At 40.3% G+C, this 18,516-nt stretch overlaps 3 protein-coding genes across 4 annotated transcripts; 2 read left to right on the forward strand and 1 right to left on the reverse strand.

Moving 5' to 3' along the window:
* Window positions 1-217: 217 nt before the first annotated feature.
* Window positions 218-4,914, forward strand: bud13 (BUD13 homolog). Of its 2 annotated transcripts, none has more exons than XM_085470209.1 (10): window positions 218-377; window positions 530-620; window positions 1,057-1,141; window positions 1,232-1,753; window positions 1,950-2,254; window positions 2,348-2,462; window positions 2,631-2,769; window positions 2,872-3,053; window positions 3,205-3,286; window positions 3,519-4,914. In XM_085470209.1, the coding sequence occupies exons 1-10, from the start codon at window positions 235-237 to the stop codon at window positions 3,610-3,612; spliced, it is 1,758 nt and encodes a 585-aa protein (XP_085326335.1). In that variant the 5' UTR covers window positions 218-234; the 3' UTR covers window positions 3,613-4,914. The 2 variants fall into 2 exon arrangements, with proteins under 2 accessions (XP_085326335.1, XP_085326336.1); XM_085470210.1 differs by having other exon boundaries at window positions 2,354-2,462.
* A 273-nt stretch (window positions 4,915-5,187) lies between these two features.
* Window positions 5,188-6,826, reverse strand: LOC146700130 (uncharacterized). Its single transcript, XM_085470219.1, has 3 exons — window positions 6,683-6,826; window positions 5,782-5,992; window positions 5,188-5,693 (listed from the first exon to the last, which is right to left on the reverse strand). The coding sequence occupies exons 1-3, from the start codon at window positions 6,771-6,773 to the stop codon at window positions 5,594-5,596; spliced, it is 402 nt and encodes a 133-aa protein (XP_085326345.1). The 5' UTR covers window positions 6,774-6,826; the 3' UTR covers window positions 5,188-5,593.
* Window positions 6,827-7,635: 809 nt separating this feature from the next.
* On the forward strand, window positions 7,636-18,284 carry LOC146700131 (uncharacterized). Its single transcript, XM_085470205.1, has 19 exons — window positions 7,636-7,700; window positions 8,474-8,648; window positions 9,234-9,440; window positions 9,543-9,653; window positions 9,888-9,987; window positions 10,968-11,035; window positions 11,135-11,205; window positions 11,297-11,379; window positions 11,465-11,576; window positions 11,693-11,833; window positions 12,048-12,148; window positions 12,332-12,497; window positions 14,934-15,018; window positions 15,109-16,137; window positions 16,334-16,638; window positions 16,732-16,840; window positions 17,009-17,147; window positions 17,250-17,646; window positions 17,879-18,284. The coding sequence occupies exons 2-18, from the start codon at window positions 8,483-8,485 to the stop codon at window positions 17,419-17,421; spliced, it is 3,165 nt and encodes a 1,054-aa protein (XP_085326331.1). The 5' UTR covers window positions 7,636-7,700; window positions 8,474-8,482; the 3' UTR covers window positions 17,422-17,646; window positions 17,879-18,284.
* Window positions 18,285-18,516: the final 232 nt, after the last annotated feature.

An 18,516-nucleotide genomic window follows, 5' to 3' on the forward strand; every position in this document is an offset into this window, starting at 1 on the left:
GATTTAACAATGGTAAATTCCTCAAAACCCTTTCATGATTTATTTGTATTAATTTATTTGTATTATTATTATATTTGCTAACTATACTGCCCTTATTTCGAATTTATTAATAATATTATTGTTTACAATTTAGGCATGCTTGCTTGGCTGCCTCAATCTCAGTCTATCCTTTGCATCCTCTATCCGAACTGGCATTCTTGAACCTCAGCGCCACCCGTAGTTTCTAACAACACAATGATGGCTGCTTCCACAGGCAGTAAGAAAGGACAGGAACTCTCCAAGGCTGAGTACCTAAAACGTTATTTATCAGCCGACGATGATTCCCTGAAATCTAAAGGAAAGGCAAAAAAGAAGCGGCGCAAGGTTCCCGAGAAGGGGTGAGCCGGTGGCGACGGTTTAGTCGACTTTTGCCGCAGATTTAGCTGTATTTGTTAGCCGTTAAGCTAGTTAACAACTCTGTTGTTGTGCAGCGCTGTTTTCCTCACTGCCTAATGTAATAACTTACTCGTGTTTACTTCTTTGATTCAAGACTTAAAATAGTGGACGATGACATAGATTGGAAACAGATGGTCACACAGCAGACGGAGATTGAGGAAGAGGATGAAGAAGAAGCTCCGGTGGTAAGATGACGTTAGCTAGCTACCTGGCTAACCTATCCATTCATTCAGTTGAAATGATTACGGAAACATATGCTATATATGTTCCTGTATATGAGGGGTTCTTTTAAACAATAAAAATGCGCCTGATGATTTGGGACACCACTGGTCAGAGGGCCCGGTGGCGCCAGTGTCCGGCAGCCTCGCCTCTGTCAGTGCGCCCCAGGGCGGCTGTGGCTACAATTTAGCTTGTCATCACCAGTGTGTGAATGGGTGGATGACTGAACGTGTAAAGCGCTTTGGGGTCCTTAGGGACTAAGTAAAGCGCTATACAAATACAGGCCGTTTACTTAATGCTGAAATCTAATCTATTGTATTAAATGGGTATGCTTGTAGTTTGGGTAATTTTGTTATGTCAACAAGTTCTGTTTTAAAACTTAATCTTTTGTTAATTGTTCAGATTGCTGAGGTGATTGATGATCGACCTGAGGAAGTGAAACAGATGGAAGTTTTTAGGACCAGCAACAGATGGAAAGTAATTGGAGGTAAATAAGAAGTCACAGAAGTAGGAGGGGATTTGTGCAATATTAAGTTAAGACTGTTGTTTACTATAGTTTTACTTCCTCTCCTAAAAGTGGACCAAAATGATGACACAGAGGAAGGAAATGGAAAAGAACATCAAAGTACAGAGGCTGGCTCATTAAGCAGAGGTCTACATGACTCACCCGAGTTGTCTTCAAAGAGAAGAGGACAGGATTCTCCTGTCAAAAAGACCCGGCATGACTCTCCAGATGTCTCACCTCTGAGGAGACGCCGGCATGACTCTCCAGACATCTCTCCACCAAAGAGAAGTCGGAAGTACTCTCCGGATGTCTCTCCTCACAGGACAAGACATCACGACTCTCCTGATGTCTCTCATCCCAGGAGAAGACATCATGACTCTCCAGATGTCTCTCCTCCCAAGAGAAGACGTCACGACTCTCCTGATGTCTCTCATCCCAGGAGAAGACATCATGACTCTCCAGATGTCTCTCCTCCCAAGAGAAGACGTCACGACTCTCCAGATGTCTCTCCTCCCAGGAGAAGACGCCATGACTCCCCAGACTTGTCACCACCAAGACAGTGTTCAGGAAAGTCAGAAAAAATGCAAAGTAAAGGTCAGTGATCCATTTAAATTGTAAAGTGGAATCTGGTGTGGCATATGAATAAAAGTAAAAAGCAGAGACCCATTTAACATGAGTTTTGAATTGAAATTTATTTTAAAGACATAGCTTGATCTAATAATAAATCTTTAATTTTTGTTTAAAAGGCATTACAAAATGAAAATTAACAAATTAACTGTGTCTTTGTCAGATTCAGCCTCCAACAAAAGCAAGCTCAGCTCATCCTTGTTAAGTAAAAAACGCTCACCGGATCCTCATCGGTCAGCGGTGGCTAAGAAGGGTCAGAATAGACATGATTCAGACTCGGATCCGTCTCCCCCGAGGAAAAGGCCCCTGAAGGGAAACGCCTCAGACTCCGACCAATCTCCCCCAAGGAGGCCCTCAAAAACTAAACGGGGCTCAGACTCTGACCAGTCTCCACCCAGGGGGCAGCCACCGAGTGGAAGGGACTCGGATGGAGATTTGTCACCACCTCGTAGGCCAGGCCAGTCACAGGTAAGCAGACTGTGTTGGAACAAAGATTAATGTCAAATCTGATTTCACTCAAATGTTATTATATTTTTCATTGTCTTTTTTTTTTTTTTTTAGAACCAGGGCCAAAGGATGCTATCTGGTGGAAAGGCAGGCCTGGTTTCTGTGGACATTCTAAGGAAAGAGCAAGAGGAGAACAGACGCAGAGAAAAACACAATCAGCCACTTGAAGGTTTCATCAACTTTTCTCTCTTAAGATTTTTTTACACCCATTGATTGAAGAGCTTCATACAGCTTTGCATCTCATTTCAGCTTATCATCTATATTGTCGTATTTTATTTAGTCCTAAAATTAAATAATGAAGTTTCTACATACTTACCCATTCATCCCCTTTGACCAGATGAATCGCGTAACGCTCAGACGATTTTCAGAGACAAAAGTGGCAAAAGGAGGGATCTGGATTCAGAGAGAAATGAACAGAAAAAGAAAGCTGGTGAAAAAGCGGCAAGAGACGAGAAATACGCTCAGTGGGGAAAAGGGTAAATGTGCATGATCATTTCAAATATCACAGTTTATGTGATTATATCCACATAAAAAATTATAAAAGTGGTTCAATGGTTTATGTTAAAATGTATGTATAGGTTGGCACAGAGCCAGATGCATCAGCAGAAACTTGAGGACGCGCTGCACGAAGCCCAGAAGCCACTGGCACGTCACCGTGACGATGAGGATCTTGACCGCATGTTGAGAGAACAGGAAAGAGAAGGCGATCCTATGGCTGCAATGCTCAGGCGTAAAAAGGACCGTGGCACAAAAACACAAGGTGTTTAACATTATATATTTTTTATTTTATTTATGACTTTATTTTATTTCACCAGGTCAATCCTTGTAAGAAGCTTTTAAATAGCAGCAGTTTTGTTTTTGCTACTGTTTGTATTTTTATTTATTTGTATGTTTGTTTTGATTTTTTGTAGAGAAACCTCGATATAAAGGCCCTGCTCCACCTCCAAACCGGTTCAATATTCCACCGGGGTACCGCTGGGACGGAGTTGACAGGTAGAGTTTGTGCATCGGTGACAGAGGAAAACTGTTGAGGACAGAACTGTAGTTTAATATTGAATGTTTTTAATACACACATCAGTTTGTCATTTTGCACATTAATGGTAAAGAAATTGTGATCATTTTTTTCCACGTCTATATTAAATTTGCGCCTAATTGAATGGATTGTCTTTGGCCTTTTAGCTTGTCGTATCATAATTAATAGGGTTATTTTATTTGTGTCTTGCAGGTCAAATGGTTTTGAACAGAAACGCTACCAGAGGATGGCAGATAAAAAGGCTGTGCAGGAAGCGGCCTATAAATGGAGTGTGGAGGATATGTAAAGGCTTTCAGAAAATGATGAATCTGGAGCAGAGCTAAAGAGCACACCTTCTCAACCTTTATGTATAATTGTTATGCTGTTAGAACAACAAGACTAGATGCATCTACGCAGCAAAAGTTCTTTTTTAAATAAACTACATAGAAGAATTTGTTTCACCTTTCCAAACCCTTTTGATACTGTACCATGTGTATCAGATGGAACTGTACAGAAAAATGAAGTGAAGCATGTTCACAATTTTTGTAAGAAGTTATTCACCGTGGAGCAGAAGCTGTTGTGGTTTCAGTGTTTTATTAAAGAATGTTTTTGTAATGCATTGTCCCAAGAGTGTTCAGGCACCTGTAACTTGGATAGCATTTGACATTCAGTCTTTTTAGATAATTTTATACACTTACCACCCATTTTATTAGGCAACAGTAACTCAAATAACCGCTTGTTACAACCAACATATTTTGGTCCTGGACATAGAAATAGAGACATGTCCCTCATGACTCCAAAATGAAACGTAGTGCACAGCAACCAAATGCTGAAAGAGAGTGTCCACAGCTGACTGTCGATTGTATGGTATAGCTGTGAGGGTTTTGTGTACAAGATAAATGCACATTTGAGAGTTCTGTGGTGTAGCTAAAAAAGACTGGCCTACAGAGATGTGAAAAAAGCGGCATTCAAATAAGTCATTCCTTGCCATATTAATCAGGGAGTACATACACTGACAGGATGCTGTGACTCTCACAGTGAGGGAATCAGGTTGGGCTCTAATATTTTTTCTAGCAATGTCCGATTCAGTCTAACATCTGTAAAAGTTTTAAGGCACTTTCCACCAGCACTATCAAAACATGGGCCAGCAGCCAGAATCACTGCTTAAGAGTCCAATTGGATTGCTTTTGGAAATCGGAACTGTACTTTTATACAGTTATCATAAATATTATTACCCCACATATACAATTCAAATTTTATTTCTTGCAATTTAAGTCCCAACAGACTTTTTTCCCCATTTACTACAGAATGTTGTTTATCATTTAGATAAACTGAGACAAACAAAACTGCATTTCTTTTTCTGATATTAAGATATTCCAGGGATTAAATGTGTAGTTAAACTTCTTTTCACTGACAGAAAGGGAAGTTTCGCTGGTCCGGCCCACTCAAGGTCAAAGGCTATATGTGACTCACAATGTAAAATGAGTTTGCAGTTTTGTTTTGTTTTTAAAAAAGCATAAGTTTAAGAGCACATTGTCAGCCCCATTTCTTTTTAAAAAATGTAAATCAGATTATATCATAAACAATAAAATTCGTCATTGTTTTGAAATCTAAGGTGTTACTGTTTGTCAAAGTGTTGCAACATGTTTAAGATTTCCCAAGTTGGGTAGTTTTCCAGTGTAGCCTCATGTGACCCCTGTTTTCAGAGTTGGTAATGATGTGTTGTGCAAGATTTATACTTGAGGGAAGAAAACTCAGTATTCAAACACATTTACTCCTTTTTCCATATACATGCAACTCAGGAATTTGAATCAAATGCTTACTCAGCTCTTACTCAGCCATCTGATCCTCGGTCCTGCCCAGTGAGGTCAATCAGCTTTCGGTTATGGGTCACTGGGTGGATTCTTAAACTGTGCACAAGTATTTCTGAAGTCATCAATATGAAAGATGACGGGAAATGAATCTCTTATTTCATTAAAAGGTAATTCTCTAATGTACCAGAAAAAAACAAGAGGCAGAACTGACTTTTATTTCCAAGTATGTTCTGAGTAGTAAGCTGTCAATTGTAGTGTTATTTATACGAAGAGACAATGAAGTTAGTGCAAACACATATACGTCAAACACACTGAAAACTGAGGCTTTTTTCCACTGGTTTGTGTTTATTACTGTATGATTATTGGGAATACATGCTGGGACAAGACAAATTTCAAGCATTTGTTAAATATGACTTTGACATTTAATATTAATCATGCATGTATGCAAACATGCAAGATGATTTCCACTGCCGCTTAGAAGTCATGCTTAGCTGGTCTTTGCCTTCCACCGTACCCGACATTCACGATGGGCCAGCCTGGGTAAGTCTCTCTTTGGACCGTGCTGAAGTTGATCCTGTGAATCAGAAGAATCAGAGCACGCAGACACAGAGTAGCTGCTCCCTACATGAAGGACACTGTGATGATGATAAACCTGCTCTCACCTGAACGCAGGGTTGATGCCAATGTTGTCAGGCTGCGGGAAAGCAGGTGTCCGCCTCCTGTGGCAGGAGGATGGGGGAGGGAAGTCTTTCTGATACTGAGACTGCATCTGGGCTGTTTCCTGTTCGTTTTTTGCTGCTGCTGACATGTGATCACGGTTGCCTTCTTGCTCATTCCCTCTCACTTCTCTGTCCTCGCGTCTGTTTCCTCTTCCTGTTTATCATGAGGATGCAGGAGGAGAATGGTGAGATTCCTGTTGTGTGTTACAGCCTGCTGAAGGGTAATCAGAACTTTGCTAAAGGCAGAATTTCATCAACAGTAATCACACTTTCCATAAATAAACTTTCTTACTTTCTTGATCATACTACATGTATTACACTATTTGCTTTTTTCATTTTAATCTTGAGAGAATAATACTTTATACATAAATGAGATGAAATGTTCTTATGAATATAAATCATTTGCTTTGGATGTCGCAGAGCTGTGTGAAGGACACGGGAACACATACACAAATAATTACTGCTGAGGGCAATCCAATCCTGTGTCTGTGAGTAAGAGTGGCAGGAATTTCACTGCACAGCAGAGAAAACAATATCACTCCTCCAGATGCTCTGTGTCTATAACAGCATTTTCACATTTAACCTTATATGGTCTTTCTTATGTTCTATTTGAGGTATTAAATACTTTATTACAGTGTTTTTCAGTTTAATGGCAGTGTAGGGTTTTTTTTAATCTAAGCTTTAATCACAAAATCACCTTTATAATCTCTACCATCTCTGCCTTCTCACTCATAGCACACTGCCCAAACCATTTCCAAGACACACACATGCACTGAACAGAAAGCCACAGCCTTGCGTGCCATCATAAATGAGTCTTATCTTTATACAGACATGATGAGTTTACTCTCTAGGGTGAGCCAAGTCTGTTGACCTTTGCCTGGATCTTGGTCTGGGATAGGCCTGAAGCAGAAAGCCTCACGTGATGTGGTCTCCATCTTAGCAGGTGTGTCCGGGTAGAGGAGGAATCCTAAAAAGGGTGAAATGTAGACTGTTGACTCTTGTTCCCCTTTTTTAACCCACTACTTTGGAGTGATTCCAGTTAAATCAAATCAAATCAAATCACTTTTATTGTCACATCACATGTGCAGGTACATTGGTACAGCACATGTGAGTGAAATTCTTGTGTGCGAGCTTCACAAGCAACAGAGTTGTGCAAAATACAATAATGTAAACAAGCAAAACACAAGAATGGCTACATCTGAAACTAATAAATATATGTACAATATATAATAGTATATGCATTTCTGGATGTGTATACTAAATATTTTCCTACGTGTGTGTGTGTGTGTGTGTGTGTGTGTGTGTGTGTGTGTGTGTGTGTGTGTGTGTGTGTGTGTACACATATTTTACAAGTTTCACAGTTTCTGAAATCTTTCCAGTTAGGTCTCTTTTTCACAGCTTGTTTACTTTGCATATAAATTCTATAAAATATGCTTAATGACAGTGACAATTAATCATTCACACAGACCTGATTTTTGTGACAACAAAACAAAGTTTTATTTCTGTCTGTTTATTTAGTGATGTGCACCGAGATTAAAGCGAGATCAGAAATAATGACGGTAATTTTGAATCCTTTTGTTATTTCTTGACTAGGACATTGTTTCTATTTCTGTTTTACTCTTTTCAGTGTTTATAACTTTTCAGTGTTTATAACAATTGTTGATTTGTTCTGTTCTCATTGTATGACGAATTATGATGGCTGTTTGGTAGCCGTTTGCATACTATGCATACTCTCTCTCTCTCTTCATATGTGTGTGTGTACAACAGCTTTATGTTAATGTACAAATATGTTTATGTGGTTTCCATGGTTTTTGCATCTTCTTTAAGTGCGCGTCAGTCCATCTCGGAAATCGACAAGACTGGTAAGCTCTCAACTTGCTCTCCGTCTGATATGATCAGGGTTTTTTGTGTGTTTTCTTGAGGTTTTGCGACGCTGCGTGTTAAAGGCCTAGCAGCCGTCATTTAGCCAATGTGAGCCACTCTGTAAGAGCAGGTGGGAGGGAACAGCTGCTTCTGTTGTAAACGTGCTTCCGACTTGGAAATTTCCTCGGTCGAGTGGGTTATCTGGCATTTCCCCTCTTGAGTTTTCTAAACACTAATTTTTGTCGATATTTTAAGTTTGTTAGTTGGACAGAGTTAAATTAGATGTCGAAAGTTACTCTTGTCTACTGGTGTTTGTTATTTAAAAGGAATCTGACAAGATGATTCAAATAAAAACAAACGGTCAAAAACTAATATTTGGCTCTCACTTATGCTAGTCTGTTTTTGAATGTAAACAAATCATCCAATCTAACACAATTTCTGATACTTGTTTGCTGAAAGTTTAGGCGATGGTATGAGGGCAGTGTTTAATATAGCGTTATTTAACTATAAGCTATAAGAGACTTAGAGCTTTTTATTGTCATTGTGCAGTTTTTTGCACAGCGAAATTGGGTATAATCTGTTAATGTGGCTTTTGTATTTAGTTGTTGTTGTCCAAACTCACTGTACTGCTACCTAACCAGTGTAGGATTGATGTAGTATTTAAGTTTTCTTTCCCTTTCCCTTTTTCCAAAATAACAATGAGTTGTTGTTGTTTTTTTTGTTTTGTTTTGTTTTCAGTTCATAAACGTATGTGTCTATGTTCCTAATGCAGCTATGAACAATGACCATAGTTGACAGATCTTCAGAAAAGTCTGACCACGAGTCAGCCGGACTCGGACCTGGAGCTGCTGTGTACAACAGTACACCCTCCTCTGAGGACCAGCCCAAGGACCAAGGGGCTGGTCCTCAGAGTACACCCTCCTCTGAGGACCAGCCCAAGGACCAAGGTCAGAGCAAAGCCTGGCTTTTTTTCAAAATGTCTTTTTAAGCTGTTTGAAGATTTTTATTGTCAGACAGAATAGTTTTCCAACCAGTTTTAGCAAATATGGAACCACACTTTTTAGCCATTATTTACCCATATTTGTCAGAATTGGTTTTAGTAACGTACAGCTAATCTTTTTGCTTCTGCTTTCACACAAGTTTGACAACTGCTTTTGTGGGTGTTGTGTTGCTGCTTCCCTTCTCCGTTCATTCATCCAGTTATGTAATGCATCCAGCTTTGCATGATCAGTCACTTCAGCTCGTGATGCAATTGCTGTTTTTATATAAAGACCGGCAGCCCAACTTGTTTAGCAGAAACAAAGGAGAAGGCAAATTGTCCTATCTTTCTTCCTGAGGCTGTTTAGGAGTTTTTCACAGTGGCCAGAATCACATTATATAACTGTTAATAGTTGTAGCTATTACTGTGATGTCCTGACATGACTTTGCCATGTGCCAGTGTGTGGTTGTATAAGTAAGGTGGCATTAAATTATCTCCTTTTTAAAATGTATTGAAACAGATTTTTAGTAATAATTGTGGCTCTGTGTGTCAGTGATCAACAGTGGCGATGGAATTGACTTGCCCCAGAAGGTGCTGTTCTCACCAGATCGGCTCAGCCTAAATTGGGCCCAGGTTCACCTCATTGGTGCAGGCCTCCAGAACATGGGGAACACCTGCTTCCTCAACTCAGCCCTGCAGTGTCTCAGCTACACCCCTCCTTTAGCAAACTACATGCTGACGCGGGAGCACTCCAAAACATGTAAGTTTATTTCACCAACAGTGGTGTTACGCAGTCCTGCGCTGATTCTCACATTGTATCACTCCTTACTCACTCAGTATTTTGTCTCTGTCTCTGCTGCAGGTCATGAGCCAGGGTTCTGTATGATGTGTACCATGCAAAACCACATCATTCAGGTTTTTACCAACTCTGGGAATGTCATTAAGCCCATTGGTGTACTCAATGAGCTTGGGTGTAAGTGGATGACTGTTGTTGCTGTGCTCTGTGCAAAGTGTTTACCTATATTTTAATGATAGGAGGCGCTGTGTGACTGTTTACCTTTTGTAATTTTGGAGGGAAATAATCTGGAGGGATTTTGAATTCTGTTTTTAAATAAGTGTAAACTTGCATTTAACTGTGGTATCCTTTACAATAATTCACCTCCTGCTTTGTTTTTTGGTTCTGTTTTTCCTCGTTCCCCTCACACAGGGATTGCAAACCACTTCCGCTATGGAAGCCAGGAAGATGCTCATGAATTCCTGCGGTGCACAGTGGATGCTATGCAAAGGTCCTGCTTACCTGGAACCAAGTGAGTGTCATTTTACATTGCATGCATTCTAAACAAGTTAAACACACAAAAATATTTTTACTTGGGCTTGACAGTGTTTGCACTTTATTATGTAGTAAGATCCATAATTAGCTACGTAGAGGTAACACCGTGACAGTAGGAGAATATGAAATAAATCCTTTATCCTGTTTTTCAGGAAGTGCAGTTTATACTAGTTCCTTTTAACTATTAATGCTTCAATTGCTGAGAGTATTTTTCAGAAATGCAGATTCCTCAGTCTCTTGCCTGACTGACACCTCAGTTTACATACTAGGCAAGCCACTTGATATAATACCTCATTATTATATCAAGTTTTTTAATGAACTTGACTGCTCCAACACAGAAAGTATTCTTACACTGGGTGTGGTAGCTTGTTTTGGTAACAGGGCTTGAAAAGATCAGAAGCGGCTTAAACGTGTAGTAAAACAGGTGTCTGGGATTATGGCAGAGAGCTGCCAGACTTAGTGTCTAGTATAGATTTCTTCTGAGGCAACAGGGTAAGCAGTGTGAGCAGGAGCACTCAACCCCTCAGGTCATCTCTTATTCACCCTAATGGCATTAGTGCTATTATTGCAGCAGCAAAATTCAGAAAATCCAGGTTTTTCTATGTGTTACTATAGAGCTTCGAAGTCTATGTGCACATTTAACCAAAACTACACGTTTAACAGATGCACTGGGCTGAGTGTTGTGCTTCTTGTTAGACTCCTAAAAATAATTTATTAATTCATTTATTTTTTTAAGAACCTAAAGTGTCAATTCTCATCAAATCAATTCTTCCCGTGTAGCAGCAGATGGCCTCTTAAGTAATTAATCGTGCTCCAATTCCTCCTATTGTCTTTTCTGCTACTTGAATACTGTAAAGTGATTGTCTGGTTCCAAAATGCTAAAAAATAAATGGTCAGTCAGTTAATTGTTGCACTGTCCTTATTAGTTAACTTTTGTGCTTTATCTTTTTATTATAGATTGGACAGGCAAACGCAGGCAACCTCTTTCATCCATCAAGTGTTTGGCGGGTACCTAAGATCCAGAGGTAAGTCACTGTTTTTTAAGGTTTGATTTATTTTTCTTTTATTTGTCTTTTTATGTCTTACAGCTTGTGTGATACTCATAGCACTGATTTCTGTTTCAGTTAAATGTTTAAACTGCAAAGCTGTCTCAGATACATTTGACCCTTTTCTGGATGTCACTCTGGAAATTAAGGTAATTGGACAACATTCAAAGTGACGTTGCTACTATGTATTCTCTGCATTATGGAGTGTGAGGTTTTTCCTCTCTCTCTCTGTTCATATAGACTGCTCCAAATGTCTCCAAAGCTCTGGAGCAGTTTGTCAAGCCAGAACAGCTGGGTGGTGAAAATGCTTACAAATGCACCAAGTAAGTCAAAGAGATGCCAAACCATGATGAGTTTTAGTGTTTAGGTGTGATTTTTGTCAACAAGCTGAATGTTTGTTTCCTTCAGGTGCAACAAAATGGTAACGGCCTCAAAAAGATTTACAATCCATCGCAGCGCCAATGTGCTCACCATCTCACTCAAACGCTTTGCAGACTTCAGTGGAGGCAAAATCACAAAGGCAAATGGCCAATAGTGTCTGCTTAAGTCATAAAGATACATGACAGATGCTTTGTTTTATTATAAAACAGGATATTTGCATGTAATGTTTGAATTTTTTTGTTTGGTGGTCATCAGGATGTGAAGTATTTGGAGCATCTGGATCTGCGGCCCTTCATGTCGCAGTCCCACGGGGAGCCCCAGCTCTACAGGCTGTATGCTGTGCTGGTTCACTCTGGATTGAGTTGTCATACTGGACACTATTTCTGCTATATTAAGGTACTGGCTGTGCCCGAATCTGTTTGAATGCTGCTGTTGCGTAGTACAAACAAACAAACACCATAAACAACACATTTCAGCAGAAAACTACTTTGTATGCATTGAAAGAAAGAAAAAAAAGACCCCTATATAACCATAAGATTCTTCTTTTTAGCTCAAATTCAATTCAGAAACTGAATCTGCTGTGTCACATCTCTCTCATTCTGTCTCACAGGCCAGCAATGAGCAGTGGTTTCAGATGAATGACTCGTCCGTGTCAGTCAGTGACATTAGCACTGTTCTCAACCAGCAGGCCTATGTCCTCTTCTACATCAAGTGAGTAAACATCGGTATTTTTAAACATTCTAGGCTTATTCCTTCAGTAGAACTTTTCCCATCATTATTTAATAATGTAGACATGTTTATTCTCACTTTTCTTGTAGAAAATGTATTATTATAACCTAATGTTATAATGTTGATGCTTTGTCATGGTTAATATTCTTTTTTCCATGTCATCAGGTGCACAGATGTGGGAAAAACTGGGGACTACAGCCACTTGAACCATAACGCTGGCATATCTGGTCAGGCATCTCCCCAGCCGGTGGTGAGCCCACGCACCATCGCCACCATGCCTCACAACAGTGTTGGCTTCATAGGTCCCCAGCTGCCACCACACATGAACAAGGTACTTCCTCACCTGAGGGTACTGATAATGTTGTTGTTTTTGTTAAACCCAGTGTTTCATGCAAAATACATTTGTACCTTTCAATTGTGTCTGTTTGAAAAGAATGAAATGATATCATATATTCCTTATTGGCCTACATTTGTACAAAATTCCAAATTATATACACAAAGTCATAGAAATCACTGCTCCAATTGGTCATCATGATTTTAATATTCTCTTTTTCCATAACAATGAAATACGCCTTGGACAAATATGACACGTCAATATTTCATTAGTGTTGTCACATCACATCCTGTAAGCATCGTCTGTCTGTGTCCTTTCTCTGGAAATTAATATTTCCAGCCAATATAGGCAATCCATCAACATGGCTGGAGAGTTGGTAGTTATATACAGTCTGTATAAGTGTGGTTAATCCAATGAAGATTTGTAAGGAGATGGCAGTTACTGTGAATTTACAGCAGTTACACAGTGATTAGTAATAAACAGAGCCAGTGAGAGTGAGTGGATATAAGAAAGTCAGTGACTCAGGTGTGTCGATTGGTTCTGTTTGTGAGACTGGAGGAGACGTAGAAATCTTTTGTTTTAAATCTTAGTTAGGAAGATTCCTGTTTGAAAACAAGCACTTTTTGTGAGAAATACAAGAAGTACATCTGCAGAAAGCACACAGTTACATTCTGTCCATCATGTGGACAAAATCGAAAATGTTGAGCATTGAAAAACTGAGAACGTTGGGCAAGTTCAAAATACGTGTTTGTAAGAACGAAAAACCAAATTGTTCCTAAAATAGTTATGGAAAGTCACTGTTGTATGTCTGTGTTCTACATGTTTATCTGATGGAAAATAAAGGTGCTATTGTTTTATTGCAGTTTCTTGACAATTCTGAGTGGATTTACACAGTATGGGTCAAAATGACCCGCAACAAAATCAATGTCACTTTTTTGTTTTTCAACATAATACAAGGGTTAATTTCCAAAACTTCCATATGATCTTCAATTTGTAGCAGATCCACTATCACACAGCAGCTGGAGCAGTTTCAAATGGAGGTCAGTCCACTGCTGCCACCTGTGGCCAAGTACCAAGCCTACCATAGCCTACTACTAGATTAACTTGCTATGATGACATTGAGTAGAGGCTGAGTGGCTGCACTTACCCCTGGTACATCCAAATCTACCCACAAACATGTTGAAAGATGCAATGGCAGCAATGTGGCTTGTCAACACTGAAAACAATCAGTAAGCAAAGACAACAGGGATCACTTTTTTCTGTTTATTTAACATGCACAACATTTGTAGTCGCCTTCTGCACAGGGGAAGTCCACACACACTGTGTGGTACCACTTTCCACAGAAGGTGCATTCAATCTACAAGACTGAATGAGAAAGTCAGGGTCATTGTCTGACTGTTTATTACTAATCACTGTGTAACTGCTGTACATTCACAGTAACTGCCATCTCCTTACAAATGTTTATTAGATTAACCACACTTATACAGACTGTATATAACAACCAACTCTAAAATGTTTGTTCGCAGAGAAAAGACACAGACTACGGTAACGACATGTGATGTTACAAAACTAGTGAAATATTAGTGTCATTTCATTCATTTCAAAGGTTTATTTGCATGACGCACAAACAGACACAATTGAAAGGTACAGAAAGGTATTGTGCATGAAACGAATTCAGACGTGCTGCAGATGTGTGTCACAAGTTGATCTGGCTGTAGGCTGTGGCACTTGGCCAGTGGTGGCACTGGTTGACTCGAGTCCATGTTAGTGCACACAAAGTAAACTGCTCGCTTTAGTTGTGAAGCAAAAACGCTGAATTCGGAGAAACAAACCGTGTGAGGGGAACGATAACGACAACAAGAGTCTCCCGATCGTTTACTCTTGTTGTCCTGTGAACAACATCGGCATGGTGTTAATTGTTTGCTGTTTTCGCGATCGCGTCGCGCATGAGGATAACCCTAGGTAAACTCGCCACATTTTTAAACATTTTGTTGTTCAACAGCATCAAGACTGACGGAGTGTGTTTGAGATAACCTCACAAGTGTCACAGATGACACATTTGGCGTTTTTTTGCTAGTCTGTAGGTAGCAGCTCCTGAAACGGAAGTCTGCCACACATCTGTTCGACTAACGCCAGTTGATCTAAACGCCAGTAGATCTGGAACACCGGCAGCCTCGCCTCTGTCAGTGCGCCTCAGGGCGGCTGTGGCTACAATTTAGCTTGCCATCACCAGTGTGTGTGAATGGGTGGATGACTGAACGTGTAAAGTGCTTTGGGGTCCTTAGGGACTAAGTAAAGCGCTATACAAATACAGGCCATTTACTTAATGCTGAAATCTAATCTATTGTATTAAATGGGTATGCTTGTAGTTTGGGTAATTTTGTTATGTCAACAAGTTCTGTTTTAAAACTTAATCTCTTGTTAACTGTTCAGATTGCTGAGGTGATTGATGATCGACCTGAGGAAGTGAAACAGATGGAAGGTTTTAGGACCAGCAACAGATGGAAAGCAATTGGAGGTAAATAAGAAGTCGCAGAAGTAGGAGGGGATTTGTGCAATATTAAGTTAAGACTGTTGTTTACTATAGTTTTACTTCCTCTCCTAAAAGTGGATCAAAATGATGACACAGAGGAAGGAAATGGAAAAGAACATCAAGATACAGAGGCTGGCTCATTAAGCAGAGGTCGACATGACTCACCCGAGTTGTCTTCAAAGAGAAGAGGACAGGATTCTCCTGTCAAAAAGACCCGGCATGACTCTCCAGACATCTCTCCACCAAAGAGAAGTCGGAAGTACTCTCCGGATGTCTCTCCTCCCAGGACAAGACGTCACGACTCTCCAGATGTCTCTCCTCCCAGGAGAAGACGTCATGACTCTCCAGATGTCTCTCCTCCCAGGACTAGACCTCATGACTCTCCAGATGTCTCTCCTCCCAAGAGAAGACGCCACGACTCTCCAGATGTCTCTCCTCCCAGGAGAAGACGTCATGACTCTCCAGATGTCTCTCCTCCCAGGACTAGACCTCATGACTCTCCAGATGTCTCTCCTCCCAGGAGAAGACGTCATGACTCTCCAGATGTCTCTCCTCCCAGGACAAGACGTCACGACTCTCCTGATGTCTCTCCTCCCAGGACTAGACCTCACGACTCTCCAGATGTCTCTCCTCCCAAGAGAAGACGTCATGACTCTCCAGATGTCTCTCCTCCCAGGACTAGACCTCACGACTCTCCAGATGTCTCTCCTCCCAGGAGAAGACGTCACGACTCTCCTGATGTCTCTCCTCACAGGACTAGACCTCACGACTCTCCAGATGTCTCTCCTCCCAGGAGAAGAAGTCATGACTCTCCAGATGTCTCTCCTCCCAGGACTAGACATCACAACTCTCCAGATGTCTCTCCTCCCAAGAGAAGACGTCACGACTCTCCTGATGTCTCTCCTCCCAGGAGAAGACGTCACGACTCTCCTGATGTCTCTCCTCCCAGGAGAAGACGTCATGACTCTCCAGATGTCTCTCCTCCCAAGAGAAGACGTCACGACTCTCCAGATGTCTCTCCTCCCAGGAGAAGACGCCATGACTCCCCAGACTTGTCACCACCAAGACAGTGTTCAGGAAAGTCAGAAAAAATGCAAAGTAAAGGTCAGTGATCCATTTAAATTGTAAAGTGGAATCTGGTGTGGCATATGAATAAAAGTAAAAAGCAGAGACCCATTTAACATGAGTTTTGAATTGAAATTTATTTTAAAGACATAGCTTGATCTAATAATAAATCTTTAATTTTTGTTCAAAAGGCATTACAAAATGAAAATTAACAAATTAACTGTGTCTTTGTCAGATTCAGCCTCCAACAAAAGCAAGCTCAGCTCATCCTTGTTAAGTAAAAAACGCTCACCGGATCCTCATCGGTCAGCGGTGGCTAAGAAGGGTCAGAATAGACATGATTCAGACTCGGATCCGTCTCCCCCGAGGAAAAGGCCCCTGAAGGGAAACGCCTCAGACTCCGACCAATCTCCCCCAAGGAGGCCCTCAAAAACTAAACGGGGCTCAGACTCTGACCAGTCTCCACCCAGGGGGCAGCCACCGAGTGGAAGGGACTCGGATGGAGATTTGTCACCACCTCGTAGGCCAGGCCAGTCACAGGTAAGCAGACTGTGTTGGAACAAAGATTAATGTCAAATCTGATTTCACTCAAATGTTATATTTTTCAATTGTCTTTTTTTTTTTTATAACCAGGGCCAAAGGATGCTATCTGGTGGAAAGGCAGGCCTGGTTTCTGTGGACATTTTAAGGAAAGAGCAAAAGGAGAACAGACGCAGAGAAAAACACAATCAGCCACTTGAAGGTTTCATCAACTTTTCTCTCTTAAGATTTTTTTACACCCATTGATTGAAGAGCTTCATACAGCTTTGCATCTCATTTCAGCTTATCATCTATATTGTCGTATTTTATTTAGTCCTAAAATTAAATAATGAAGTTTCTACATACTTACCCATTCATCCCCTTTGACCAGATGAATCGCGTAACGCTCAGGCGATTTTCAGAGACAAAAGTGGCAAAAGGAGGGATCTGGATTCAGAGAGAAATGAACAGAAAAAGAAAGCTGGTGAAAAAGCGGCAAGAGACGAGAAATACGCTCAGTGGGGAAAACGGTAAATGTGCATGATCATTTCAAATATCACAGTTTATGTGATTATATCCACATAAAAAATTATAAAAGTGGTTCAATGGTTTATGTTAAAATGTATGTATAGGTTGGCACAGATCCAGATGCATCACCAGAAACTTAAGGAAGCGCTGCGCGAAGCCCTTAAGCCACTTGAGGATCTTGACCGCATGTTGAGAGAACAGGAAAGAGAAGGCGATCCTATGGCTGCAATGCGCAGGCGTAAAAAGGACCGTGGCACAAAAACACAAGATGTTTAACATTACATATGTTTTATTTTATTTATGACTTTATTTTATTTCACCAGGTCAATCCTTGTAAGAAGCTTTTAAATAGCAGCAGTTTTGTTTTTGCTACTGTTTGTATTTTTATTTATTTGTATGTTTGTTTTGAGTTTTTGTAGAGAAACCTCGATATAAAGGCCCTGCTCCACCTCCAAACCGGTTCAATATTCCACCGGGGTACCGCTGGGACGGAGTTGACAGGTAGAGTTTGTGCATCGGTGACAGAGGAAAACTGTTGAGGACAGAACTGTAGTTTAATATTGAATGTTTTTAATACACACATCAGTTTGTCATTTTGCACATTAATGGTAAAGAAATTGTGATCATTTTTTTCCACGTCTATATTAAATTTGCGCCTAATTGAATGGATTGTCTTTGGCCTTTTAGCTTGTCGTATCATAATTAATAGGGTTATTTTATTTGTGTCTTGCAGGTCAAATGGTTTTGAACAGAAACGCTACCAGAGGATGGCAGATAAAAAGGCTGTGCAGGAAGCGGCCTATAAATGGAGTGTGGAGGATATGTAAAGGCTTTCAGAAAATGATGAATCTGGAGCAGAGCTAAAGAGCACACCTTCTCAACCTTTATGTATAATTGTTATGCTGTTAGAACAACAAGACTAGATGCATCTACGCAGCAAAAGTTCTTTTTTAAATAAACTACATAGAAGAATTTGTTTCACCTTTCCAAACCCTTTTGATACTGTACCATGTGTATCAGATGGAACTGTACAGAAAAATGAAGTGAAGCATGTTCACAATTTTTGTAAGAAGTTATTCACCGTGGAGCAGAAGCTGTTGTGGTTTCAGTGTTTTATTAAAGAATGTTTTTGTAATGCATTGTCCCAAGAGTGTTCAGGCACCTGTAACTTGGATAGCATTTGACATTCAGTCTTTTTAGATAATTTTATACACTTACCACCCATTTTATTAGGCAACAGTAACTCAAATAACCGCTTGTTACAACCAACATATTTTGGTCCTGGACATAGAAATAGAGACATGTCCCTCATGACTCCAAAATGAAACGTAGTGCACAGCAACCAAATGCTGAAAGAGAGTGTCCACAGCT

The sequence above is a fragment of the Copadichromis virginalis genome, linkage group LG10 (assembly GCF_057382275.1).
Source record: "Copadichromis virginalis isolate Kocher_CV1m ecotype Utaka linkage group LG10, C_Virginalis_male_GT1.1, whole genome shotgun sequence".
Taxonomy (NCBI): Eukaryota; Metazoa; Chordata; class Actinopteri; order Cichliformes; family Cichlidae; genus Copadichromis; species Copadichromis virginalis.

Coding starts and splice junctions, on each gene's coding strand:
- bud13 (XM_085470209.1), top strand. CDS start 235: ATGATGGCTGCTTCCACAGGCAGTAAGAAAGGACAGGAACTCTCCAAG. Junction 621..1,056: donor ATGAAGAAGAAGCTCCGGTG/GTAAGATGACGT, acceptor TTAATTGTTCAG/ATTGCTGAGGTGATTGATGA. Junction 2,255..2,347: donor GTAGGCCAGGCCAGTCACAG/GTAAGCAGACTG, acceptor TTTTTTTTTTAG/AACCAGGGCCAAAGGATGCT.
- LOC146700130 (XM_085470219.1), bottom strand. CDS start 6,773: ATGGAGACCACATCACGTGAGGCTTTCTGCTTCAGGCCTATCCCAGAC. Junction 5,993..6,682: donor GACTTGGCTCACCCTAGAGA/GTAAACTCATCA, acceptor CATGATAAACAG/GAAGAGGAAACAGACGCGAG. Junction 5,694..5,781: donor GGCATCAACCCTGCGTTCAG/GTGAGAGCAGGT, acceptor TCTGATTCACAG/GATCAACTTCAGCACGGTCC.
- LOC146700131 (XM_085470205.1), top strand. CDS start 8,483: ATGACCATAGTTGACAGATCTTCAGAAAAGTCTGACCACGAGTCAGCC. Junction 12,498..14,933: donor TGCCACCACACATGAACAAG/GTACTTCCTCAC, acceptor TTAACTGTTCAG/ATTGCTGAGGTGATTGATGA. Junction 16,841..17,008: donor ACACAATCAGCCACTTGAAG/GTTTCATCAACT, acceptor CCCTTTGACCAG/ATGAATCGCGTAACGCTCAG.